At 38.6% G+C, this 27,940-nt stretch overlaps 1 protein-coding gene across 2 annotated transcripts in view; it reads right to left on the bottom strand.

Annotated features, from left to right (window-relative positions):
• Nucleotides 1-27,940, bottom strand: part of LOC137127933 (cadherin-22) — a 148,694-nt gene that overhangs the window by 19,640 nt on the left and 101,114 nt on the right. For both annotated transcript variants that reach the window (XM_067505504.1, XM_067505506.1), the window contains 6 exons: nucleotides 22,746-22,865; nucleotides 18,628-18,795; nucleotides 16,599-16,780; nucleotides 15,295-15,551; nucleotides 12,221-12,357; nucleotides 3,635-3,756 (listed from right to left, as the gene is read on the bottom strand). In XM_067505504.1, coding sequence (XP_067361605.1) covers nucleotides 3,635-3,756; nucleotides 12,221-12,357; nucleotides 15,295-15,551; nucleotides 16,599-16,780; nucleotides 18,628-18,795; nucleotides 22,746-22,865 — 986 coding nt within the window. The remainder of the gene's footprint in view (nucleotides 1-3,634; nucleotides 3,757-12,220; nucleotides 12,358-15,294; nucleotides 15,552-16,598; nucleotides 16,781-18,627; nucleotides 18,796-22,745; nucleotides 22,866-27,940) is intronic.

Here is a 27,940-nt window from a genome sequence, read left to right as displayed (position 1 = left end):
GAACAATGAGATGAAAAATGTAATCTATAGAGACTAAAGAGGTAAATGAAGGTACAATAAGTTTGTAAAACAATACTACATACAGGTGAAGTTTAAGTACTGTACTGTACTCTCTGCATTTTGACCTCACTGGTCACCCATACTGGACCTAAATACTGACCATGTTTAAAAAAATGTTTGTGAAAACAACTGGCAGCGACTGGGTCTTAAGGCTTAAGACCATCAGCTTAGAGGCGGAGCCGCCCTTTGGGGCTTAAGTAACAAATGTTTTCTCAAAATGATGATTGGACTAGATATGCCATATCAGTTTTATCGCAGCTAATGGTCCGCTTTCATTTGTTGTTAGTTATTCCAACTTAGATCAGATCTTAGATCAGCAGCAGTCTCTCACCCATCAGCTTTAGTAGTGTTTTTAATGACAAATATTAACCTTGAAACTATGTCTCTCCCTCCCCCACTCTTTCTTGTGTTCACTCTCTTTACTGTTGCTTTTATGCAGCAAAAATACAATTTCTGCATCATAATTAACACTAACATGACAGAATGTAGAGTATATCAGTGTAGATCCTGAGCTAAGCATGATTTTGTTTTAGATCAACCATTTTGTGTGCAAAGGACTTTAGGCTTAGTCTACCACAGACAGAAAATTTGCATAGATAACTTCCACCAACTCAATTTGGAGACAATCCATTGTGCTGTGTGATGGCCACGGATACTTCCTAAAGTTAAAATAGGAGCTTCAGACTACTGTATATTTGCGTGATCAGGGTGAGACACTGACAGCTGTGATGTTAAACACAGTGTCACATGACAAGGAGACAGAGTTGAGCTCAGACAGGGCAGTTTCATCGGCAGCATCCCTGAAGACAGTCTCAACACACCTAAGAGCTTTGCAATAAAATTGCAGTCATCCTCTCCCTGTGTGGTGTCTAACTTCAAACTAACTTCTCTTATGAAAACCACAAGCATACTATTATAATCAGAACATGAATTATGTCGCCTCTGCACAGTATTGTTTTTTTTCTTCCGGATGTCACTGTGGGGGATCGGTAGTTTTAGTCTTTTAAAACAGTAAAAAAGTCAGACTTTTGAGCTGGTTTTGAATGTTGTAATGAAAGAAATGCCAATATCAAGCAACAGGGAATAATATTTCATAAGGATAAAGTCATTTTACAATATTTCACTGTAATGAACATGATGAATTTAATAAATGACATTAAGTTAAAGTTATTTTAAGCTAACAAAATGTTACTATCCTGACACAAGTTAACTGGTTGAACTGGGGGTTGGTAAGGGGTTGGTAACATCTGCCCCTTCCCCTGCTACAGTCTTTACAAAGTACACACTTAATATTTGTCCGCTGACTGTCAGCACCAACTTGGCCGGACTGGCAATGTTCAGGACCAACTAAGTCCAACCAGTTGTCACCGAATAACTTTCAGAATCGGCTGCACTGTCAATAGGTGTGTGCCGACCTTAATTCTTCCACAACCTAAATGTTTACTGGTCTCTCTTCAAATCCTGTAAATGATATACTGTAGGGTACGAGTCGTTCATTAGTAAAATTATGAACTCACATTAGATGATCACACATCACTATCCTTCCCATTATTCCAAGTAACAACGCTGGAAATACCAGCTCTAAAAACACAGAAGATTAGAAACATTTTCTTTACACCACTTAGCCCATTTTTCAAATGTAAAGATGCAGTGGCTGACAATAAGTCGTTGAAAAGGGGTTTGTCATATTATTCTGAAAAAAAAAAAAAAAAAAAAAAAAAAAACATTAAGGAGAAAATTGTTTCCTCCATCCCCCCCAGTGGTTACCCCTGAGGCTGAAAATGAGCATTAGAAAGTCTTTGACGGAACGCTAACACACATTTTCATTCAATCTCAGCTGCCGACTCAGGCAGAGCTCCCCACAACATAAGAAAAAGTACACAAATAAATAAATATTAAAATAATAAAAATGAAAAGACAGAAATAAATGAGAATAAAAGAATACCATCACATGTTCTGGTCATTCATTGTAACTTCTACTGTTCTCTAGATACACAGCCATGAATACAGGACCAACCAATGATGGATGTATGGACGGACTGATAAAATACCATATTCTCAAGTATGCACTTTCTAATGCCTTTCTTTGGTTTATAATTCCACTGTGAACTATTCCACTGCATTTTGTCCAATGGGAGCATTAAAAACCTTTTCTGTTACAATGCTGGGAGCCAGCAATGATCTTTTTACTGGAAGACTAATCATCTCTGTGTGATTAGAAGCTGAAGGTTAATGTGGGCTCTCGCAGATGGGAGAGGGAGCGAGGTGGGAGTGAGGGAGATCAGACCAGACAATGTTCTGGAAAGGCGCAGGCGGGTGGCGTGGCAGAGGCACGGGGGGGCTATGAGTGGTTAAGAGTCTGTGGATCAAGGGGAGGAGAGGCCTGAGCCTCATTACACATGTAAATGCAGCTTCCAGCATGGAGGCCTCACTTTAAAGCCTTGCTTTTTTTAATTATTCCTTTGCTCTGCACATGATAATTGGGTCTAACTCAGTCCAGGGCCTGTTGACTATGTAAGGAGATTAAAACACCCTAATGACTTTGTCAATTTTTAATGGTGAGCAGTACGGTAACCATGGTACTGTTTGTTGTCTTCATTTTGTTTTCTAACTATTTTATTACACTACCTTGCTTACTCACAGTTGACCTGTTAGACCTTTTCTTTAGCAATTTATGCTTAATTGGTAAAAACCTCTTGTGTGATGTGGTTTAACAAAAATAAATATTAAAACTTCCACGTAACAGCAACAATTAGTTTCTATTAGTTTTAGACACTAACACTAAACTTACATGTTTGTTCAAAAGCTGAGTTATACTGTAACATGCCTCTGGTATAAAGTTTAGGATAAATCATAGTATCTAACTGACAATGATCCAAACCAGAACATTAATCGGACAGTTCTATGAAGACCAGACGCTGGTGAGTATGAGTGCGATAAAAATCAATACAGGAATATCTACTGTATGATAACTATATCTAAACATAATTTTTAGTAAAAAAGAAAGATTTTAGAAAAGGAAATTATTAAGGTGTAATTATGCCAGCCATCAAGTTTGAAGTTACATCAAGTGATGTAAGTTAGTCGTCACTGATAGGCACCAATAATAAATTCAAAGTCGAGATATTATACTGCCACAGAGTTGTATCCTGTTCTAGAAATCTGGATCGAGAACTTTGTCTTTACTTCTATCTGAAACAAAAGGATTGGAATAGGATTGAGGATTAGCAGAATAAGGATTAATTTGATGGGTTCTCATTTTATTTCCCGTAGACAATCCGACACATTTTCTCCAAATACGAACTTCAGTTAAACACTGGAATGTAGCTTGCACCCATTCATTTTATGAACGTGTGTGCAGTCTTTGGTAGTTACCATTAAAATGTATTTACTCATAGGTAATAAGTTTGATAGAAAATTGTTTTAAAGTCTGAGAAGGTACAGCTAAGGTGATCCCCACATTATTCATGTTAAACTTTTGATTTCAATAATGTACAGATTTATTTCTTACAGTGAACAAACGTAAGCATTTACATATAAAATAATCACAGGTTTTTAATCGCAAAAAGCTTACCTGGCCTGGTTTGGCATCTTCACATATTGAGGCTTCATATGGTGTTGCCAGCTCAGGGGGGTTGTCATTTACATCCAGAATCCGAATACTCACTGCTGAGTGGGACACCATGGTCTGATTATCTATATGAGAGACAGAGGAAAAAAAAAATCATATCAACATCTATATAATAAATAGTACAATGCAAGAGTATAGTAAAGTACAGTATATTTCCTGGTAAACATTTCCAGTAGGATTAGGAAGGCCAAACTTGTACTGAAGTAAATATAGCTAGTTTACAGTATAATAGTTGGGGGCAGTAAACCATAGCAGGGATTAAACAGCTACTGAACCACTGAGGTTCAGACGCTGCTTGAAATGTTTCTCAATTAACAGGTTCTGTAAAGCAGCAGTGATTTTTTTGTTTATCTCATGCACATTCAACAGGGCAGATGTGATTTCACAGTCTTTATAACATATTTATATGTCACTTGCGCTTTACACATTAACCTAACTCACATATTTTGTATTTTAAGCAGATTATCTTCCAACACTCTGTACGTGTGTAACTGTGTAATGTGCCGGCATGCCAATTTTGCCATAAGCGGCTGGTTTAAAGAAGATGTAGTCCATGGCCAACATTCTCAAAGCTCCTCTGTCTGCCTTTAGAATGAGCGACAGAAGACTCAGATGGATTCCGGTAGGAGAAGCAGTTGGTTTGCTATTGTGGCTAAGTGCTAAAGGGTTTTAATCTAATGCCTCCTCAAATTGCACCCATTACCTGAATAACACTTCCTGGCTCCAGTGAGTGACATGAAAATGGTATCAAAGATTCCATTTTTGTCTCTAGTTCCTCACTATCTGATAATGACACTACAGAATATAGCTCTTTAATAGTCTAAGTGCAAGAGGAGCACAATGATAATAACAAATAATGCTTTTGACAAAATTGCAAATGTAGTGCTGTAATTTCAGTTTTCACGCTATTTTCAATGAGATCAACATGAGGATCCACACCACAATTCAGTCTCAAGACATTTTTCTTAATGGCCTAGAATGTAAACGTGGGAGTGTAGAGGATTATATAATTAGTACAATCAAAACCCACTTCAAATTAACTCGACTTCTTCTTGAATCTTAATTCCCATTCTTAATGATATGATAATGTCTGATGGCGTTTCCATTTTACTCATAAAACACTATGTACAGTACAGAACGGAGCCTGGGGCTTCTGGTGTGCGCATGTGTACATGTATTTCATTGTGAATTAGAGAACATTATCTTGGTATAAACTAACAAAACTCACAAATATTTGGTAGCACCTTAAATGCTTATTGAAATGTAAACTAAAAAGTTCTGAGCGGTACATCAATTTGGGCATCTACAGTGCATCTGGTCAGTATTCACGGCGCTTAACTTTTTACCCATTTTGTCTAAATTTTACAAATAACAACGTGAAAGAAAATTGTTTGAAATGCTCCTGGTGGGTCAGGTGAGCACTTTGCATGGCAGCCACCGCCATCGGTGTGTGAGTGCATGTGTGTGAATGGGTGAATGGGAATCAGCATTGTAAAGTGTTTGGATAAAAGCACTATATAAGTGGCCATTTACCATTAATGTGTAATTTAAAGTCTTTTTTAACACAAATAAAATATTATTCACATTGCTGCAAGAAGTTGCAATTCTTCTATTTAAAAGAACATAGGGTCTCAAACATCAATAGTCCATAGTTTCAAAATTACTCTACCACAAAGAATATATTAAAGATTAAGGTGTAACATATTTGTGAAAATGTCTGCCTTGTCACAGTGCCGTTTAAATGATTATCTGGCTTCAGACTTGGAAGTTAGTGTAGGCCATGACATTATGAGCCAATGTTCTAAAGTTGGCATGAAAGAGTGATGAAGTGATAGCAGAGTCAGGGTGTGACATGTGGACTGTGTGAGAGATGACAGAGATGCCGACAAAGGACTGTAATGTGTTTGTGGACTTTTTGAAAGACTCTTCAAGCTTCAGTAAAAGACTTTGAGCTCCATGCTTCTGATAAATGAAATGAGCTTAACACACTTGCCAAGACCAAGAACTTTGAGCCGGGTGAAAGGAAAATCCAGCTGCTGCCACATAGAGTAAGGCAGCAGATCAACACGGCCCACACAGAAGAGCCACATGGATACTGAACCTAGCTTCAAGCCAGACGCCAGGAGTCCAGTGCAGTTGCTGGAGACCAGTCACAGTGAATAACACAGCTGAGAAGTTGTAGGTAAGCCCATGGCCTTACTTATCCAGTCTGGCAGCTGGCCTTGTGTCTGAACTTCCACATTTTATAGTGTAACAAATGTGTTTAAACCCAACGTATCGAGGTGACCACAACAGCTTAAACTAATAAGTTCATCCCACAATGGTGATTGCTGTTTTGCCACATTCACTTGGCACTCAGTTTCCGCTTTGTGGATTTGGATTATCTGAATTTTCTAGCTCCAGCATCTTGTCACATGATGATTTTTAAGAAAAATCGTTGAGGCTAAAAAGCACATCAGAAATCTAAAGTTTTCCCAGAAGGAATATGCTTTTGATTAGATAAGAAGAACAGAAATGTGGACAATTTTCCTACTGGTGAGATGCAAGCAAGAGAGAAGACTAAGACATGACAGGTTTACTAAACTCAGCCAGGTAAACTAATAATTAACAGGCCTTAGCAGACAAATTCTCAATCTCGCAGCCTCTATCCCACCACACAGTTCAGCCCAACAGCAGCTCAACAAGAGCTAATAAGAATGCTGGTCTGAACTAATAGCATAATCCTCACATCAATGCTGGGTTTAAATTAACTGCTTTTTGCCAGAGCAGCAAGAACATAAATGCACAGAGAGCTCCACCAGTGCTAGATAGCTCCTCTCTTCTTCCTCTTCTTCTAATTTCGTCTTCGCATTATGCTGCTGTTCCCGCTGTGCCAGAATGAAAAACAGCAATCATCAGATGTTACCCATTTCACATTTCAATTCCCAGAATTGAAAACTGATGAAACAATGTGAGAATGCCCCACCCCTACCCACCCTCAACTCTCTCTATGAAAAAGAAGAAGAAAAGAAAAAAAAAAAAAAAACCGTATTCAGTTAGACAGGTTCATTCATCTGGACCAAGTGGTGCTATTCTAAATCTGTCGACAGATAGAGAAGAAGAATAAAAGGATTTCAACAGATTATTGACATGCTCTGCATCTGTGCGGCACACACCAGCTGTTGCAAATCTTCTAGAACGACTGTATAGTAGATCTCTTAGGCAGTGAATTATACTGACATACAGTAACTTCAGGGATTGCAGAGGGTATGAGTGCATTTCTTTGCATACATGTGCGTGCCTACAGGCTTACGTGTGGGTGTGTGTTAGGTTCATCTTCTCTGCTGGAGGAAACTATTTGGTCTAAAATGTCACTTTTGTCATGCAGGGAAATGAAAATACCCATGTACTCAACAGTGTCCACTTCTGGTCTTTTCATTGAGCCAGAGGCTCTGTAGTGCAGGTACTGAGGCTACAAAGTAGTGTGGTCGCTAAAGCTACACGGACACACCAGTCTCTATTTCAGTTTGGGTTTCCTTGCTTTTAAGAACCAACGGCTGTAAATGCCCCCATGTTAAAAGCACAAGCTATCCCAAGTTCGTCTGCACATGATGAATTATTTATAGCAGTCAGTACAATACTGAGATTATATGGTGCATACTTAATGAAAAATTAACCTTTAACAATTCACCAATTGAAATTTCAAAGACAGGTTCCCAAAAGCCTACAAAAATAACAGAGCGGATTCATTTTCTTTTCTGTGGCTGCCCTCAAACACGTTACCAGTGAGGTTAAAAAAATATAAATATATATATCAGATTGCCATATATAGCAAGAGCTGCTCATTTCCATTACAATAATCATCCAAAAAATAAGACAAACAGTCTTCACCTCTATCAATTAAACAGGCTTCGCTCCTGGGAATACATATCTGATATACCAAGGATAATCAAAACATAATTCTGAATGCCTAGAGTATCTCTGTGCCAGCTCATTTCCATAACAAAATACTAAAATTAGTCCAAATAATAATCTTGATAAACCTATACACCAAATGAATATAAACAGCTGCATTTACATTACATTTAAACATCAACAACTTGTAGGACAGGCAATGGTTCCACCAAACAACAGCAATTAGAAAATTCAGAAAGAGTCACATAAGCAGACGTGTGTATGAAAATTTACTTTTTAGCCTTATCAAGATTATTATTCTTAAATGTTGTTGTGTTTGATTATTTTTTGTGTCAGTGCTTAAAATAATAACCTCTTTAAATAAACGTCTGACTAGAACAGGTAGGACAAGATCTGACATGATTTAACAATTTAGACAGCAACACACTTAATCTCCTTGCTCTCTCTTGCCAGAGATATACACCAAGCCTCAGTTAGTCATGAGTGAAGTGCTGTTTTGTTCACTGATGTCAAGACACTTCACAAAGATATTCTTTGTCAATATGACGCTGATAGACCTGGGTAATGCTGTCAGAGTTGCCCTTTTCGGAAACAGAATCTTCAACATCCTTTGTTTGGAAACTGAGAAATAAACTGCCAGTGATCATAACCTTGTAGTGTCTCTGCCAACACACCTCTGCTGGTGACTGAAAACTGTGAAAGGGCTCATTATTCAATCGGCGTGGTCCCTTTTTGGTCTTGGCAATGAAGTACAATCCATGTTTAGGAAAATTATCAAACACTTTTATGTGAAGATTTTTCGTATCTCTCAGGAACCATATGCTGTGGTGATCACCCGCTGACTCCACCTCTTTGCTAACTGAAGGACTGCTTAGATGTCTAATTAAGGAGTCTCTGTGCAAACCCATGTTACATTTTTGTGCATTTGTTGCAAACACTGATTTAATCAGCTCTCTTGGTTTTTGGATCTATAATAACAATGATGAATCTAACCAACTTTTTTTTCTGACTTATATATCCACACACACACACACACACACATATATATATAGTGTCGAAGGACACTTGACAATGTCAAATATAATGTAAAATACACAAAATTAAAGAATTTATTTGGAAAGTGCATTTATCATTATTATCAATGTATCTGTATAGTTTTAAATAAGTAACCGAGTAGATCAACATGTCAATCAGTGACAAGTTTTGTAACATTCAAAAAAGTAGTACATGGTTACGTGATTACGATAGGTGTGTTTTATCAAAACTCACTGAGCTGGGCTTTAATCATAAATGCAGAAATAATGAAGAAACTAAACACAATGCTCAAGTTACATGCATCCCAGTTAAACCACACTAAAATGCAACAAACACAGTATAAACCACACTAATGACAGTGGCATGTAACCATTCGTGTGAACAACACTAATAAACAAATACACTACAGTTGAGCAACTCTGTGGCCCTGACTGCCAAAAATCCCCACAAGCAGTCTTTGCACTATGCATGACTGTCGTTTGACAAATTCATTACCTCAACCTACCAAGTGAAGGAAAACAAAACGCATCATACAACTGCTTGAGTATTCAGGATCTCCTCCTCCTCTGCAGCTACACTGACAGTACGGACATGTGAGCGATTATATAACCAGACAGAAAAACAGAACACGTCAGCCAGGTCACAACCTCTGGTCCCTGATTAAACATTATTATGTCTCCCCACCCGTTGACAGATGTGTCCTGCACCACAATAGCATCTCCTACATTCATCTAAACAGAGCACTTTAAAACCTCTATGGTGCAGTTTGTCAAAACAACTTCCTCTTGTTCTGCACTTTGTTTCCAAATTTCATCTCTTGACTCCCAGTTTAATGTGAACTTATTGCACTCTGCCAATGCAACTTGTTTTTTTTCCCTGTTCTTTGTTTATTAGATCCATTTTTTCCACCCTTTCCAACTATGATTGAAAAGAGACACTTATCTCCCTTCACAATGTCGCAACAAATGTGTGATTCATTTAGAGTCTGAGAGAATAATGTTCTAACGCCTTAAAAATCAAACAGTGTGCATTTGTTTGCCAGACAGCAAGTGAGAAAAGTAATGCTGTAGAAAATGTCTCTTCCCTGCAATGGTGCCATAGAGATAAAGACTTTCCAGCTCCTTCGGTATCTTTTTGCCCTAAGGGTAATGCTCCTTTTTTTCCCACCTACCTGTCTGGGTAAAAAAGCAGTTTTGCGAGGTGATATCATACTTGCTATCACTTTTCGAAAATTATATGTCACTTTAACTTACCCTGATATGTTTCTATAGAGAAGACTGTCAGGAAGTACGAGTACCCCGTCTAGTGACAGAGCAGTTAAATGCTCCTCCTGCGCTCACGAGGTTCTGTGTTCTCTGGAAGGGAAATGAGGACTATACAGATGATAGGTTATTTCCTCTTTTACAGTGACAGTGTCTGAAGGAAGAGATGCTAGCTGCTACTTGCTACTTTTAATTGGGCGAATTTGAAGATATGCTATGTATGCATGTGTGTATACTTGTGTTTGATTTAAAGAGTATCAGCTTAGTGCAGTTGGCTCATACTTTCACTTCAATGAAACCTCTTTACTTAGCCTGGAGAAATATGTGTGGTAATTGACGTTTACAGTTTTGTAAAAGGGTTAATCCTCGGGTGCAGACAACAAATGCTGTCCGAAAGCTGTTATCACTTGCCCAATTCTGACGCAGCTGCAAAACAATAGTTCAAAGGTCAGTGAAAGACTGTGGGAATAATTAAGGGTTGTGCCACAAAACTCTAGTTATAACAATGTCCTCACACAAGCTGGCCCTGTGGCTCTCAAGCCTTAATGAGCAATGAGGAAAATGAACGAAATGATTATGGAGAAAATGTAGAAAATGAAGTCCTTTCTTAAAATACTCTAGCTAGGTTCTTCACAAGCATTTGCCTCCCATCACCTGTCTATTCCTATCTCCCTTGTGGTCTTTTTTCCCTCAATGTCTGTGCTTTTCCTTTCGTTCTGTCTTATGTCAATGCATCAACAGCTCCATGAGTTAACAAGCAATAAAAACACACTCTGGATGGGAATTCTGATGATGATGACCACTGACTCTGTCTGTCTGGATATTTCCTTGGAAGGCAATGCGAGAAGCTTTATCTATCAAGTGCAGGCATGTGTTTATGTCTGATATTGGGAGGGCTAGGACCGCTTTAAATGTTCAATTAACATTAAAATGTGCCTATGACATAATGCCATGCACAAAGAGGCAGAGTACAAAAGCACCCAAATTGCTCTGGGAATTACAGCTAGGAAATTAAAAAAAGACTCAGAAACTCTAATATTGTCTTAATGTTTGTGTTGGGTGAGACTGCTTACTATTGAGTTTAGGCTGTATTGATTATTGGAGTAATCACAGTCTGGGACTATATGAGCAAGGAGCAAATATGAAGACATTTTAAAACCAGCTTTATGTGCATTATTTGCTTCTTTCTTCTTGTGTGCGATGGTTAAATGCAGAATGCAATCTCCTCTGCTTTCACAGCAATCCCAAAATCACTTCATCTGCATAAGATTGAAAAAGTAAAGCAGGGAATGCCAGGCCTTATTCTTTCTCAAGTTCACTTCTAATGGTATAGTAATAACTTTCCAGCTTGCCCAAGTTATTACATTCTTCCCTTTCTTTGCTTTGACAAAAGGAACCATTCAGATGAAATGTAAGCTCTTCCTTCATTTTCCAGTGATGTATTTGTCAGCTCTAAGACATCTGATAAAAGGATGGCTGCATTTTCCCCTCTGGTATCAGAATCAGAAACATGGCAGTGGGGTGGGCTGGCAGAATAAATAAAAAACAGTGCAGGATAATTTCAAGATGACCAACTTGTTTTTGCAAATGAAGATGATCACTAAACAATTCTTTATCCACAAGTCAAACAAGCATCAGTGCATGCTTTAAAATTTAAACTACATCAGTGTCATTAATTAGTTACTGATGTTAGAATTTGTAAAAGCTTTTGATCCATTTCCTTCTCATGATGCTGTTTCTTGTTCTCAGATGATAACAAAATATTACATTATGACTTTCCTACTCTCTGGCTTACACAAAGCTAAAAGCTACTCTTCTGCTGAAAATGTGCCAAAAGCTTTGGTAGCTAATGATCACGGCAGTTTGAGGTTGTCTGTCACCCCTTATCACCCCTGGTGGGAGTCGACAAATGTTGGACAGCTAATTCAACTTGTACAGTCTCCATCACTGAGGTACCAGTGCAGTTTAAACATTCTTGTTTTAAAGACTGTGCAGTAAATTTTTTCAAACAAATCGTGTCCTTTAGAGATAATTTAGAATAATTACTTTTTTAATTATTAGTTGTTTATTTCATTGCTGTTAAATTGGTGTAATTGTGTGGGCTTGTTTCTACAAGGGGTTATTTCAACATGTTAAAATCTTCAAGTCATTCAAATTGTGAAAATGTCAACAACTTATTTTTGTTTAAACTGAATTTAGATTTCCATCAACTTTTCGGAAATGTAGATATATAAAAAAACTCACTATATCATAGACATTATCAGAATCTTCCTATCAGAATGACAAAAAAAAAGGGTGTTTCATTTTAAAGCTTAATTTTAAATAGGAAGCAATGTACCTGCTTCCACTGCCTTCACTGTGATGTTGTGCCAACCAGCAGTTTCTCTGTCCAAAATCTTGCCCAGTGTGATGGCTCCGGAATCAGGATCAATATGGAAAATCATATCCATGTCTGTGGTCCGATCAACGGAGAACCTATATCAAAACACATAATGAAATAGGATATAGGTATAAAGAAAAGCACTTAAATGGCAGGAAGTAGAAAGACAGCCAGTAAATGACAAAAGTATAATGACGGGGCAGGTGAAGCTCAGTTGGTCAAGGCAGTTCGATCCCCACTCTTGGGTACATGGGTCTGGGCTCAAGGACATTAACAGAGTTATACCTCTCCGGCTTGTGTTATGCTCTGACATGCACTGTTAACTGACAGACCTTATATAGACATGATTTTCCAAATCAGAACCAGAGCTGGAAGTGGAAGTGTCCTTTGGCAAGACACTGAACCCCAAGTTGCTCCTGGTGGGTCAGGTGAGCACCTTGCATGGCAGCAACCGCCTTCGGTCTGTGAGTGTGTGAAAATGGGTGAATGGGAATCAACATTGTAAAGTGCTTTGGATAAAAGCACTATATAAGTGGCTATTTACCATTTAGCATTTAAATAAAGTACTTTACCTTTAACTTTACCTTAAATAAACACAATGTTTTTTTCAAGTAATTTTATTAATATATTTCTATTTTTATACCATGCTTATCAAGGAGTGGGAAGGGTAACCCTGGGCTAGAAAAAGAGAACATCAACTTACGCAAACAGGACCAGAGTCAAAGTAATTATCTTTTAAAGGCATCTACTCACAGGTCCTCTGACCCTAATAGTGTTGTGTCCCTCAGCTGCAAGTAGCTGTATAGTAACTCTTGCTTTGCCTATTCAAAGTAAGAAAATAAACATTAAATTTTCATTGTGCACTCAAGGAAAAAAAAAAGCACAAAAGCATCTTTTCCTCTTTGGGTACTTCGTGCTCTCAAAAGACTGGTGAGTCAACAAAAATCTGCTGAAAGGTTTCTTTGTTCCTCTCCTCCACCACACGCGTGCACACAGCTGGCTGGCTTACTCATGCCCACATGCACTGTAATAAAAGTACTATGGGCATTATCAGTTAAGTTCCTCTATGACAAACATGCCCGCAGCATTCTCTAAGGTCTCATGAGAATGATGGCCACATGGTTTAATATCCCTGTATGCTCAACTGATGTGGTATAAAAAAACAGCACAGATTAAATATGTTTGTGGTGATGCAATTACAAATTAAAGTGGGTGTTGAATTGCATTTACATTTTATTCATATTACTTACTGTCACTAATGAAACTGAATCTTAAGATTAGCTTCAGGAGGATGAGTCAGCTCCACTACCCATTCCATTACCAAAGCTCAAGCTCTGCTGCACATTTTTCTATTTAATCTTTTTTCATTTCTTAGAAATTTGACACAGGTAAGAGTCCAATACTGTTTTTGTCTGAAATGGCCATATTGTTAAAATTCATCCTCGTCTCTCCACATACCCACTATGTGTGGTTAGCATTGCCACCCCACAGCTAGAAGCTCCCTGGTCTGTGACTGGCGATAGTCGCAATAGTGGGTTTAGGGTAAGGGCAAGGGTGGGCGACCCTTGGTCCTAAAGGGCCACAGGCCTGCTTGGTTTTATAACTTTCTCCACCATACCCACTGTGTAGTTCCTGCATCATGTGTGTTCAGTAAATCAGAAGCTGTGGAAGCAGTGGTTAGGGACTGCGGCCCTCGTGGAGAATAGTTTGCACATGCCTGTGTTTAAGATTTTTAGTTGTTGAGCAGTACAAAGATTGTACAAATTACCCTCTCAGCAGAAAGGCTGGTGTTTGTTATCATCTCTACAGTGTATTCAGATTTTGCACTAAAAATTCATCCCTCAGGGTGCATGATTACAGAGACTCAAGAGGGTGTGTTGCCTAATGCCAGAGGCCACGAGCTCACAGGTGGCTCCTGGCCAACGTCTATCCCCCCTTTCACTCTCTCACCCATTCAGTTAGTCAGACACATTGACACACATAAACAAACTCTCATATAGGCTTGCACATATATCAGATACACATACTTTCAGCTCCAGGCTGCCACGACACTGGTGAACGACGGCTCTGCCATTGCATTGTACTTTATTATACCTGGAACTCTGAGCCTCATGCATTTTTAATCGAGGTAATTTGCAAAGGCCCTGTGTTTGTCGGTGTATACTACAGTCAGTGAGACTGTCATGGCCTGTATCTACATTCTTCTGCACACTCCACTCTGCTTTTCTGAGGATGTATAAACCACAGACCTTAGCACAGGTTACCAGATGAGAGTGTTCTTATCACACACAGTGATGGGAAAAAGAGATGCACAGTATTGCTGTGTAAAGTAAAGTAAAATCGATTATATTCAAAATGTAGAGAGCATGTTGGAGTAGGCTGCTGAAACAGCCCAGTCAAAGCCACATAAACATATTCAATGTCATGCAAAACTTTGTCATATTATTATTTATATTCAGCAGTAAGGCTTTCGTTCCATAACAATATTTTACTGGCAGTGTTTTGGTTCATATAAATGATCAGGCTAACTACTGGTGCAGTACCTACAGTATGTAAGTATTACTTAATACATAGTAACAGTCTGCACTTATATAGTGCTTTTTGACCTTATTGGTACTTAGAGCCCCTTACAAAAATCTTATTTACTCATTCACACAAGCACACTCACACAAACAGAGCGTCTGTCGGGCAGCTGCAGCTCAGTTGGTGAGGCAGTCGACAGACCACAGGGTCAGTGGTTCGACTAACGGTCCTTGCTGGTTCTTCTTGGCCACATGCCAACACTTCGACTAGAGGAGTCTGGGATCCAACCACTAATCCTAGGATTGGTGGACAACCACTCTACCTTCTGAGCCACATTTTCCATACACAACATTTTGTCCAATGTTATACTCATATGGACAGTGTAAATCAACCAGGATATATGGTTATAAAAACTGCATTAGAGACATATGCCAAATATACATTCTACAATTTTTATTAATAGATTTTTTTTTTTGATGAAGTTGGCCATAAAGCTCTTGTTGGTGTACCTGACAGGCTTATTCTTCACATCTGGATCCCTGGCAGTGACAATGCCGACGAGCGCTCCTACTTTGGCATCCTCCTGCACTTCCATGATAGTGCCCTCTGCTGGTTGAAAGATGGGTGGCTCATCTATGTCAGACACACTGACCCGGACAATGGTCTGATCGCGAAAGGAGCCCAGGTCCACGAAGCGTGGGTCAACATGCTTATTTACTGCCTCCACTACTACATTATGTGTGCGCTTGCTCTCAAAGTCCAGTGGCTGAAAGGCAAAGAAGATTCAAAATAACTGAACAGAACCTACAAATAACCATAATATAGCCAAACTGATGAAATAAAGGTTTCAACCTTTAAACCTTTTAAAGGTGTAAACCTATCAAAGTAAATGTATCCCTTGATTTTGGATTGACTGTTTTTCTAAAGTTATTACGATGACAGTAGCACCAGCTTACAATTATGTCACCATTGGTAGCTTGAATGATTAGGTCTGCTGCACTGTTGGCAGTCTACTGAACTGCAATTTGGCCATTCTGCTAGGCCCCACTGACAGAGTTGGGTCACTTAGGAGAAACACCTCTGACACATTTCTTGTTTAATACATTTTTTTAACGGTTTACTGCATGTTTTTCCGTGTGCAAGAATAGCTGAAAACAGTTCAACTGTTGAAGAGACACAGTACTGACAGCACCAGTCAAACCCCAGTTGGCAACCAACGCTCATCAGTCATCAAAGACCAATCTTCTTGTTTCTCACTCTCTTCAGTGAACCTTGAGTTTCTGTCTGAATGGGGCAAGAGTTGTTCAGCTTACTAAGGAGAAAGACATACACTGGCTGCAAGGAGCAGGGAGTATTAGCTTTTCCAAAACAACTCCAAACTGTGTTTGTCGAACTCTGACCAACAAAGCGCCAGTCTCTTGTTGACTTCTAACAGAATCCCAATAACGTTTCATGAGATCCAGTGTGACATGGCAACAACAAATGCCTAGAGAAATGTGTGCGGATACCTGGTCATAATGGCAAGTGTAATCTTTAAATCACTCTCTTCAAGCAATAGAGCCTAGGCTTAATCTCACTTTTAATAAGAGTACATACATGTATGTATTCATATTAATAGTGCAAGTAGAATATAACTATTAGCTGTTAGTTTATTTAGCTCTGTGGTATCATGCTTGGGAGGAAAAAATGCATTTTCAATGACAAGTAAGTATTTATTCAGAATCAAAATTAAAAACATTTGTTAGTTTTTTAGCTTCTATGTCGGTAAAAAAAAAAACAACAACAACAAAGCGTTCATTTGAATTAAATTTACCTTCTTGATTGAAACAACGGCTTCTTGTGTTTCTACATCAGTTGTGACCTTGAAGAGTTCCCCTCCCTCTTTGATCAGATAGCTCATGTCTGTGTTCTCCCCCATGTCTGCATCCATGGCAATGACACGTCCAACTGGTGTTCCCACAACCGCCCCCTCTGACACAGAAAACTGGTACATTTCTAGTATGCAGAAAAGGTGGGCATAAGTACAAAAACATAAGGACACATAAAACAATGTAGGTTAGGTTTAGCAATTGCCAGGGAAACAATGTAGGTGTAGAAAACATCACAGCAGAAGAAAAATGAGAGAGAAAAGTAACGAGAAGAAACAGTAATGGAGGAAGGAAAAGCAACTGTAGATTGTTGTCTGTAGGTGGAAAAGGGGAGGGTGGGAAGTGAGAAAACTGGACGAGAAGATAGATAGGGGATAAAAATAGAAAAGTGAGAAGAGGAAGTGAATGAAATAGTAAATAAACAGTAAATAAATGAGGTAACTGGATTATATTGAAGGAACAGCAACAGGTACTTTTCAGGCACTTATTGGCATGTTCATTGGAATCAAAGTGCAAAAAATAATGCAGCACATTATTATATTAACAACTTCCTACATAATAATACATAAAAATGTCTTGTCTGTCTTTTGCCAGGTTAGCCAGAGTTAGCCTTTTTTTCACAACAGATACGAAGGATTTGCAGTAAGTTGTTGTACATTCTTGATGAAACGTAATTAAATTAATGTGATCAATGTAATTTCCAAATGTAATGTGACTGCGATAATATAATAAAGGTTGTAATAAACTAAATGGTGGGAATGCAAATATATAGTATAATTTTTACCTAGCTGTATGTAAAATGACAAAAAAAAATAAAAAAAAAGACATGCCAGACTTCATTATAAACCACATAAAAGTAAGAAGATAAAATTGTATTGTTCCCCAGAGGGAAATTATGTGAAAACATCAAAGTCCTTACATATACTGTCTGTCATGTTGCTTTGCATCTTATTTATGAGGTTGCTTTCCAAACTCTATTTCTCATACCATACAGAAAGAGAAACATAATCCTGCAGGGTTTATCCCTCTGACTGGGTAAATATGATTTACTGAGATGAAAAACGGATTTATACAGAAATAAGAAAGGTGTGTGGAGACATATCAAATACAATCAACCAGACTGTCAGATGCTGTTCCTCCAGCTGTAACAAAAGTAATAGTGGTGGCGGTATACCTTAAAAAATAAGACAAAACACAGTTGAAATGAAAGAAAGAAAGGGACGCGTTTTTAATAAGAAATTATTATTCATTTAGGAGCAGTATCTAGTACGATAGTCTGTAATTGACAAGAACACTGCGATGTGTTTATTGTAGTTTATTGTACTGTACTGCTTACACTTGTGTTGGTGCAATGTGCCAAACAAATAAATCAGACTTTTTAACTGTTAACTTTAAAGAGGGCTATAATTTACCTGTGTGTTTGTGTGTTGAGGTGAGAGACTATTTTTGCTGCATTATTTAACTTTACCTGTTAAGCGTGTGTGTACAAACAGGCCATGTTAAAGCCATTTAGCACCAAAACCACCTTACCATCATGAATGTATATCATTTCAATGAGGGTACAATCAACCATATTGATTCAGTCCTCTCTTAAGCCTCACTTAAAAAGAACAGTCAAATGTCCAGGGGAACGCATCAGTCCTCCACATTTGATGGATTACTTTGGTATGGGCTGTGGGTTTGAGTGGCCCATATATTTCATTTTTCTCAGACTATAGGTCGACCATCGGTGTGGTTGCCGATGCTGCAATTGCTTATTGTTTTCTGGGTCCTGCAGGTTTCAAACTGTGTCTTTTATCATCCTCTCTGACTTACTACCTTTTGGCTTTCACTTTCCTCATTACTTTTGCTCTCTTTAACTCTCACTTCCTTCTTTTACACTCAGTAATTTCCGACTCATTTCCTACCTCTCCTCCAGTGTCCCACCATCTCTTTCTCTTTTCTAAAGTAAGAGAATCTGCAGGAAACACTCACTCTGTGGGAAGCGTGGTGGGTTGTCATTAACGTCTGTGATCACTATGGTCACCGTGGTCGAGCCAGAGAGACCGCCCATTTGTCCTGCCATGTCTGTTGCCTTGACAACCAGCTCGTAACGATCCTGTGTCTCTCGGTCCAAATCTGCCACTGCTGTCATGATGATCCCTAATGATTGAGAGATGGGAGGAAGATTGAAGGAAAGACACCAAGAGGGGGAGAGTGAGGGAGCGTAAAAGTGGAAAGTGAGGCCAATAGAAAGGTTACATTAGTGGTTATGCGGTAACCAACTAACCACCACCCACCCCACAGTTTGAATATCAACTCTGCGAGGCAGTGTGCTAGAGTAGCACAAGTGTAGAACATTCCATTGCACCTCCTCAGACAAGCTGGATGGAAGAGATTGTGTCTGCGCATACACCATTTTATGGCTTAGCTCTATTAAAGTGAATATTATATAGAGGTGCAATGAAGACATGCCTCAGCCACCCATTACTGCTCGTCCATGGTAGGTAAGACTGCAACCAAACCTGAATAGTGACTTTCTAAAGAGAATGTGAAGAACAAAGAGAAAGTGATATCATATGATAATATGATATATATATATATGAATGATATAATATGACTTTCAAACTATATATACACACACACACACACACCCAAAGACTAGCCAAGAGTTTGAAAGACTGACAGTTCACACATAAAAACTATTTGCACAAACTTTTTTAGATCTCTAGTCTTTGATAATCAGGGAGGGACACACACCAGACAACTGTGAGCAACACACTTAGTGCCTGATCGAAAAGCAGTGGAGTTTCCAGAAACAGATTAAAGATTAAACATGCTTCAAAAAAGTTTCCGCAATGAGCAGCAGAGACTTGATCTAAGACCAAGCACTAGGATCTTTGAACAGCGCACACTTAATAATTTTCTCTGCCAACCAGCAGCACAGACTGAGTCCGATTTTCACCAATCAGGATTTACTATATAGGTCCAACTACTTGTCATAAACAAATCACATTCATAATCGGCTGTAGAGTTGTTAAGTGTGTGCCAGCCTTTAGGGAGCACACACACAGAAAGACAAAACAAAAATGCAGGTGTTATCTTTACTCTACACTGCACATCCTGATTTAAAAAAAAAAAACCTATGATAACTCATAAAAAAAAAAGACACTGGCTACAATAATTTGGTGACCATGCAAACATTTAGGTTAATAAATACACAGTAAAACAGAGGTAAGAGACACGTCCTAACCAATACTAGTATATAGTTTGATGAAATGGGATTTGTAATCTGTAATGTCTTGTCATTGCTGCTAATATTGCATCTTCTCTTTATATTTTATATGCCTCTTACCCCTCGCCTAACTAGAAGGTGGTCCTTCTTGGTTTACAAGACACATTCTCCTTGTTGGCCCAGCAGCAGCTGCATCAGGAGCTGGCTGGTTTACTGTGCAGTAGTAATATAATTCTACTTCACCCCTTGGGATTTTCCACATCACAATCTATTGGTGCATTTCCTCGTCTTGGTGTGCTGTCTCACCCCCAAAGGTTTGCATTGTGTTGGGTATACATCTCACTGATTCTGGTCACATTCTGCCCTGGGCCATGTTTTATGGGTAGCCAAAATACAGTAGATGTAGATCTGGAGTTAAGGAAGGAGGTAGATGACATGCTCCTCTTTCATACACCAAAGGCCAGAGGGGATGCATCTAAATTAGGGCTGTCAACAGTAGATCCCCAACTCACAACTAACACCACTGCTCCAACATCATTGTCCAGATGAGTATACATAGTCTATATTCATATATGCAGTCAGCTAAGTCTACGCTGTTTATATTCCAGTGCTCATCATGTAGCCTTAACATTAGTGATTTAACCAGGTAATAGGGCCTTGGACAGTATACCAACTGTGAAACACGGCCTCAGTGTGATAATGCACTACGTTAATATGGAATGAAATACACTACTACTATATGTTTACGCGCACAAACTACATTTCTGTTTTCATCTCACTTGGTAATGGAATGGATTTCTACTGTGTACCTGCAAAACTACCTGTCCTGCTAGTTTACACAACAGGTTAAAGTCAGCTTGTCTTTGTCAGCAGCAAATGGTCTGCACATTTTGCTACAGCCACATTTTTATGTGTGGGTGCCACTGCACTCTGACACTGGAATTGAATACTTGGAACTAATCTGCACCTAGCAGCTTGGCTATACAATTTGGAATATAATGTATAATATTACATATTACTTTATTCTATGGCTATGGAATAGAATAATATGTAAGCTTACACTGTTGCTATAAGATTACTGTGTTTTAGAAGTGGGCAGAAGGAAGTTACAGGCTCAGTGTTAGCACAAAGTCAACTACAAAAAAATACAACTACATACTGATGTTTCACATTTCAGCCGTGGCCCTGAGAGCTCAAAACACTGCAGTTTGAGAAAACACATGCAAACAGACAAAAACAACTTCTCCAATTTCACAATATAATGCAGCATTAGGAAACGTTCTGCAAATTTTCTTTGTGTTGTGCCTTTTGCAGCGCATTTGTTAATGCCGACCTGCGTTCAGAAATTGCTGAAGTTGTTTTTGTATATTTGCTTGTGTTTTGTCCTTTTGCAGGTGTTTTCTCAAATTGCAGTGCTTTGAGCTCTCGGGGCCACCGTACCTTTCCTTCATCAAACAAATAATGCAATAATATGACTGCAGAGGTTTTAAGGTGCCACGCGCACACACCAGCACAAATGGAATTCACTGAATCACTACTGAGTTGGTTTGATTAGCTCAGGGTTTTCATTTTGTAATATGATATGTCATTTCACTGTACATAAAATAAACAATGTAAAATCTCCTTAGATCAGGGTAGGGCCTATAAAGGTCAGCCTGAACTTGAAGTGTATATCACGCTGAAGTTTATATCAAATACTAAATGCTTGACTAAAGGATACAGATGCAACAGATGCAATAGAGTAACAGAAGTAATGAGAAAATCAATCATGATCTACTACGATCTATGCCTTTGTATGATTCAGTTCTTGTAAGATCAGACCTTTGACTCAGGTCAAAAACAGACGTATAGAGAAAACAGTGACCTGCTTGTGAGTTTGTTGTCGGGGTGAGTGAGAATGAAATCAGTGAGGCAGATTTCACGGCTGTTTTGTCTCCTCTTCATTCTGACCTTCTTGACTCACACCCATTAAGCTGGCCTGTCCACCTACAAAATGGGGAATGGGGGTGGATGGAACGAGGGTCGTGAGATGAAGAAGCGGAATGAACCATCCAGTCTCCTGGCTAGTCCCACCAAGACGGAGCCATTTATCATCCGAGCACCTAGGCTGACTAAATCTACGTCAGGGAGACCAAAAAAAGGATGATTAAAACTTTAGTGCTTTTCCCAGGGGGAATTCGAAGACTACACCAATGCTAAGCTACAGCTGAAAGACTGGGTCAGGCCACATAACTCCAATAAGCTCCAGACCAGCAGGAAAATATAATTTTCCATTATACAGCTACAGAAGATTCTTTATAGCGTAAATCTGAATGTCTGACCCAGAGTTATGAGATAATGGTTGGTGGTTACTTGCAATTCTCACATCCTTAGTACTACTGAGATAAGAAAAATATCTAAACATTTAGGTTTTACTTATTTTTTCGCATTATTTTGACTCTGCTGATGGACCCAAAGGCCTTCGGTGTTCAGCTGAGTCAAAATAATGCCAATAAATAAGTTATAGCAATACCTGGTAATCTATGTGTAGTTAATACTACTTGCATTTGCATTGTATATAATCTGCAGTTACTTGCTATCAACCAAGATTATGCTTCCTTTTTTGTTCCTATTTATATGCAGAATAAATTCGTTTTGGACATTGCAACAAACACTGTGAAGAGACAAGCAATTTATGCCATATGTTACTTGGAATGCAGTAGTTAATTACAAAAAAATCATAGTGTTTCTGGTTTTTGGTCAATTGATTTTATGTTTTTGGCCAAGAACTTTGATTGATCTGGCAATTGTGTTCTCTTCGTTTTAACTCTGCTTAAGGACATGAGAAAAAAGTAGTAAGTGCAGGGAGAGCAGAATCTGTGTTATTTATCATTCTTACCTGTGTGTTTATCGACAGTGAAAAACTTTTCTCCATCCAGTACGCTGTATATCACTCTGGCACTGCTGCCGTATGTAGGGTCATCAGCATCTGATGCAGTAACCTTCATAACAGACGTTCCTGTTGAAAACAGACAACAGATTCACCACTCCGGAAACTTTAGACTGTGCTTGAATCTCAAAACCTGAGGCTCAAAGAAAGTTTATACTACATATGGAAAAACAAATGTGGGGATGCTGCAGTTTTCTGTTGTGATTATACTTGGTAAAGCGAGGTAATTGATTTGGGTATCACTACACCCAAAACACACAAACGTAATCCATTCTCTCTCTCAAAACTGCCCATAAGTATCATGAAAGTACACAAGGTCATCCATCCATCCATCCTCGAACCCATTCATTTTCTACCGCTTTTCCAGAGTCACATAGCAGTGGCAGCAGGTTCAACGGGTTAGTCCAGCTTTCCAGAGATTCATGCTTTTGGGACAAACAGCAAAGAGACCCCCAGTTGGTAAAAGGGAAGGGGCAAGAAAAAGCAAATTTATAACCCTGATGAAAATGTCAATCTGGGAATGTGTTACCATGCCCAGCATAACGAAACAAACGCATATCTTTAGAGTCTGGTATGGGTGGGGGATCACCAGTGAGTGTTTGGTGGCGGGGTTGGGTACAGCCTGAAAAATTCATATGAACTTCCCACTGTGTGCCCATCATTTGAACTGACATATATTAGGTTTGGCTGCAATGTAAGCCAGGTGCCAGGTAATATCAGGGACTTAGGAATACGGATCCCTGGCTTTGTAGGGAGGTTTTTGGAATGTAAAATACACAAGTTCAGTTGACAGTAACCTCCAGGTGTTTTGTCAGAAAATGTATGACTCACCAGATTCACAGTGTGGTAGAGATAATATTACAGATGGTTTTGGACAGGTGTAAGTCCATGTCTATGCCATAGGTCAAGTTGGTCTGAATGAGGGAAAATAGTTAAGGAGAAGTGGCAATAATTGACAAAATTATTTATGTGTACAGTTCTTCTTCAGGCTTATGTGTTTTTATGTACATTTTACAACATATTGCAACCGTCATAGACTACTACATATAGAAAGATAGATAAAGATGTGACAAAATAGTGATAGATAAGAGGACATATACAGTGTTAGGTTTCATTTGATAAGTTTGTAAAACTAGACAAATGCAGGGTTGAGATTAAACAGAAGATGAAAAATGTTTTTTGACTTTGCAAAATGTGTCCATTAAAAAAAAAAGATTTAATTATTATTATGAAATAAGCATACACACACATTTTTTTGTTTGTTTTTTATCCCAGAAGTTGCACTCAGGTACAAGAGGGACCTCCCTATCCAGAAGTCAACATCATGTGTTAGAAGCTAAAGCAATCTACAGCAAACAATTACTTGGGATTACTGGGAGAGAACGGAATGATTTCCACACGAAAGCTTAAAATTAAGATTTGTGCAGCAACAGTGTTTAAGTCATTATTTTCCACTTAGTGTAGTATATCTTTCAACAGTTTCCATACACAGGCCTCTGGCAGCAAATACACAAGTGCATCTCTGCATTTAGTCACACATTTTTTTAAAGCCCTGCCTAAAGCTTATAAAACTTTAAGATTTGTTTTTATTTTTAGGTTAGGAAACAACCGCATACTTGCCTTTTAGCATGTGAGCACACATCTTTTCTATCTATAAATAACTTCACTTACAGAAAAATGGGGATAAAAGGGAAATGTTCCTGGGCACTATAAGATCCACAAGGACAAGGAGTCCGTCTTCGGCTCCATTCTTCTGGCCAATGCTATGGGTAATTACTGACAGCTGGTGTTGTCCACCAAAGGTCACTGCTGTAGCCTTTTTCAGAGCCCTGTCATGCTACTGTCCAACCACATAATGGCCGTATGCTAATGATGCTAATTAGCAAGAAGTGTCAGAGCACTGTTTGTTTCCTGTCATCCAATGGAGCTCCTAAGGGGAAAGGAGGAAGGGAGAGGCCAGTGGAGCATCATTAAAGTCACCCAGCCATTAAATCAGACAACTCAGATCTCTACTACCATCCCTGTCACCTGTATCACACTCTATTCTTCACATGCACTAGGAACTGGTCTACCTTGTCCATGATACTACTGAAGCAAATTAGAGTGTGCTATTCTGCAGATTTACTAAATTGCTGTATAAGGCAATTTGACAAATTAGGTCAAAAATACATTATCCTAAGAAACAACTGGTCTGAAAAGGATAATGGATGGTTTACCGGCTTCAATAGACCAAATTGTGATTTCTGGTACCATCAACAACTATGTTTTTCAGTTAATCCATATACTGAATGCAACTAGCTCCCACTGTACAGTAGTCAAAGCACATCAAATTAACTAGGGTGGACGGCCTTTCATTGATAGTCATATCATACATCACTACACCATAAAATATGCAACAGTAAACACCAGCCTTATTCTTAGAAGATAAAGACATGCTGCACCTCAGTTGGGGATGAGTGATGTATAATAACTATCATATAGAAAATCTGAGGCTGAGTAAAGTATTTTCATTACAGACAGGTTTGATAATTCTGCCTACCTGGTTGGCCCTACTGCTGTGGGTCTAACAAAGCCATTTTCGTACATAGGATTATGTCCTTATCTTAATTTTCCCCAGGTAACAATCAGTTTGACGCTCAGCTGTTTCTGGGTACTGGCTGGCAGCAACGTCAGCTGGCTTGGAAGAACCATATAAATGCAAATGCATCATTATTGTGTTTATATTAAAAAGAGAAGTGAGGCAGTAAGTTTGGCGCTCGGATTCTTATTAAAGCTCTGGCTTGCATCAGTGTTTTCACTCGGAGAAGTCATTACTTACAGTGTCTGTTGGGCTGGTTGGCGTCTCACTTGCAGATTCTACTGTTGATGGACTTGTGGGAATTCAATAAAAATTATTGACATAGATTGGAATGAAATGCATACAGAAGTAATAGGAGTATGTCTAATGAAGAGAATCTCTACATAGTCATTATCTAAAGAGTTGTTTTTCTCTCAACAGCTAAATCCTCAATCGCAAATTGCTCTCAGATGAGACAACATGCGCTGTAGCAATAATAATTTTAATGACCAAAATACACTTTTGTCTCCTTTTATTTCCCCTTATGGGCACATTTGTTTGGGCTGTATTTGTTTTGTTTGGTTATACAACGAAACTTTCAGCATCATATTCTTCACATATCTATGCAATAACAAGAAAAATGACACAGTTAATTATACTTTCTGTGATTGCTTAAGTTTTTTAAAAATAAATAATTTTGCTGACACACAGTGGTTGTTGCAGTAGTTTAGAAAAGTGCGTGGCACGTCCTTACATCAATGTCAAGTGTTCTCACAGGTTTCACAGAGCTGACACATTTCTGGTTACAGCCAGTCAAAACACAGAGGGGAGTCAAAAGTACAAAGGCCAACCAGAGGAGATGAGCCAAAGAATATTTTTCTGCACGGCATGAACTTATTCTATAAACTTGTAGTCAATAGTCTGAGCCAATTTTTCACACTTCCTTAATGAATAAATATTTAGTCACCTCACTTACTCATGATTTCACTGCCTCTGAAGCTTATGTGTGCAGCCTGAAGGTATTTACATTATGGGTCTAACCAGAAACAATATTAAGAGGAAAATCAGCATGGTGCTAATTTTTATTGGCCAATTTTCTAATTTAACACAATTTTCAATATTGTAATTACATGATGCAGTAGCAAATTATGACTTTGCCATTTCCTTAGGCCAGTTTAGTGGTGTCACTCTAACACTGACTTGCCTCACCAATGATGAGTAGACAGGGGTACTAAAATGAATTTCAGTGGGCTTTGTTATTAATTTAATCTTCTGGCAGAACATAATACCTGAGACAAAATTAGGGCTGAATTGTAGCTGTCTATTTCAGAATATTTTCCATCTTTATTTAATAGTTAAAAATTCTACTGATATTTCATAAGTCGCTTAATGTTCTTAAAAATCCAGCTAATTAATGAATTTAATTAATGATTAAAAAATGACCTAAAATAGGAATTATATTATAACTATTATCCCCGAATGCCTCTATAGTCACTGTAACTGGTACATGTAGCTTTGCAGTTTCTTACTAAAACACAGGATTCTGTAAACATTATCATGGTGGGAAATGCATTAGCATGTATGCATGTGCAAAGAAATGTGATGGAAGCAACAGTTGTTCCAAAGTAATGACATACTGAGGCGGTCGGGGAAAATGATATTTAAGTACAGCACAATATCCCTTGAAGGATAATGTAAATAATATTCAGATCAAAACTAACCTTGGGACCCTCTCTGGTGAAATGGAGTAAGGAGGAGGGTTGTTTTTGGGACGTGATGGGTGGCTGACGATGGCTATATAGTTAGATTTATGCATGAGTTTGGTTTAATGGTATCAACACAGCCTGTTGGAATGGCTTCCCAAACCATTTCAGCACCCTGGGAGAGATGGTTAAATTACTGTGAGGGAAGCTGGAGGAGTGCGCCACATGTGATACACTAGACTGACAGCTATTTAAGAGGCAGCCTCGTAAAAGAGATTTGTGCCTATCTCAGCTGATGCCGTACTGGTGCGAGCTTCAGTGGAGTGGTCTAACGGCTGCGGAATCGAGTCTCTTTCCTGCTCCGACCCACCTTAATCTGCAGGACTGAGTGCTCCCCGCCCGCATTATGGATCATTTAGTAAAGCCATAAAAGCTGAGGTGTTTTCACATGAAAAGTTATTTCTTCACTACTTCTACTGTGATTCATTTCACTCTCATCCACATAAATGCCCCAGGAGAGGTAGGGAAAGAGTGAGAGAGAGAAAGGAGGTGAGACAGAATGAAGTATAAAAGGAAGAAAAATCTGCCATGTCATAAAAGCCAATGGCCTGCTTAAATTGATCCTCTTTGAGATCTCTACAAGGATTTAAGGACATTTTTCATCTCCCCTGACAGGGATTGTAAATCTAATCTTTGTTAGTCTTTGAACTTGTGTCTTTTAATAGATCGGATCATTATTTGTTTTGTAGACAAGTGTTGTGGCTCTGTGCTGCATGTCAACTTTAAACCTTAAACCCTTCATTACTTTCAAACATTTGTCTCTGGACAAATAATAACACAAGATTGTCAAGACTCAATATAGAAGAACAAACAAAGATTCAGTC

Source organism: Channa argus, chromosome 5 (assembly GCF_033026475.1).
Source record: "Channa argus isolate prfri chromosome 5, Channa argus male v1.0, whole genome shotgun sequence".
In the NCBI taxonomy this organism is placed as follows: domain Eukaryota; kingdom Metazoa; phylum Chordata; class Actinopteri; order Anabantiformes; family Channidae; genus Channa; species Channa argus.
This window is presented reverse-complemented; position numbering and strand designations above follow the sequence as displayed.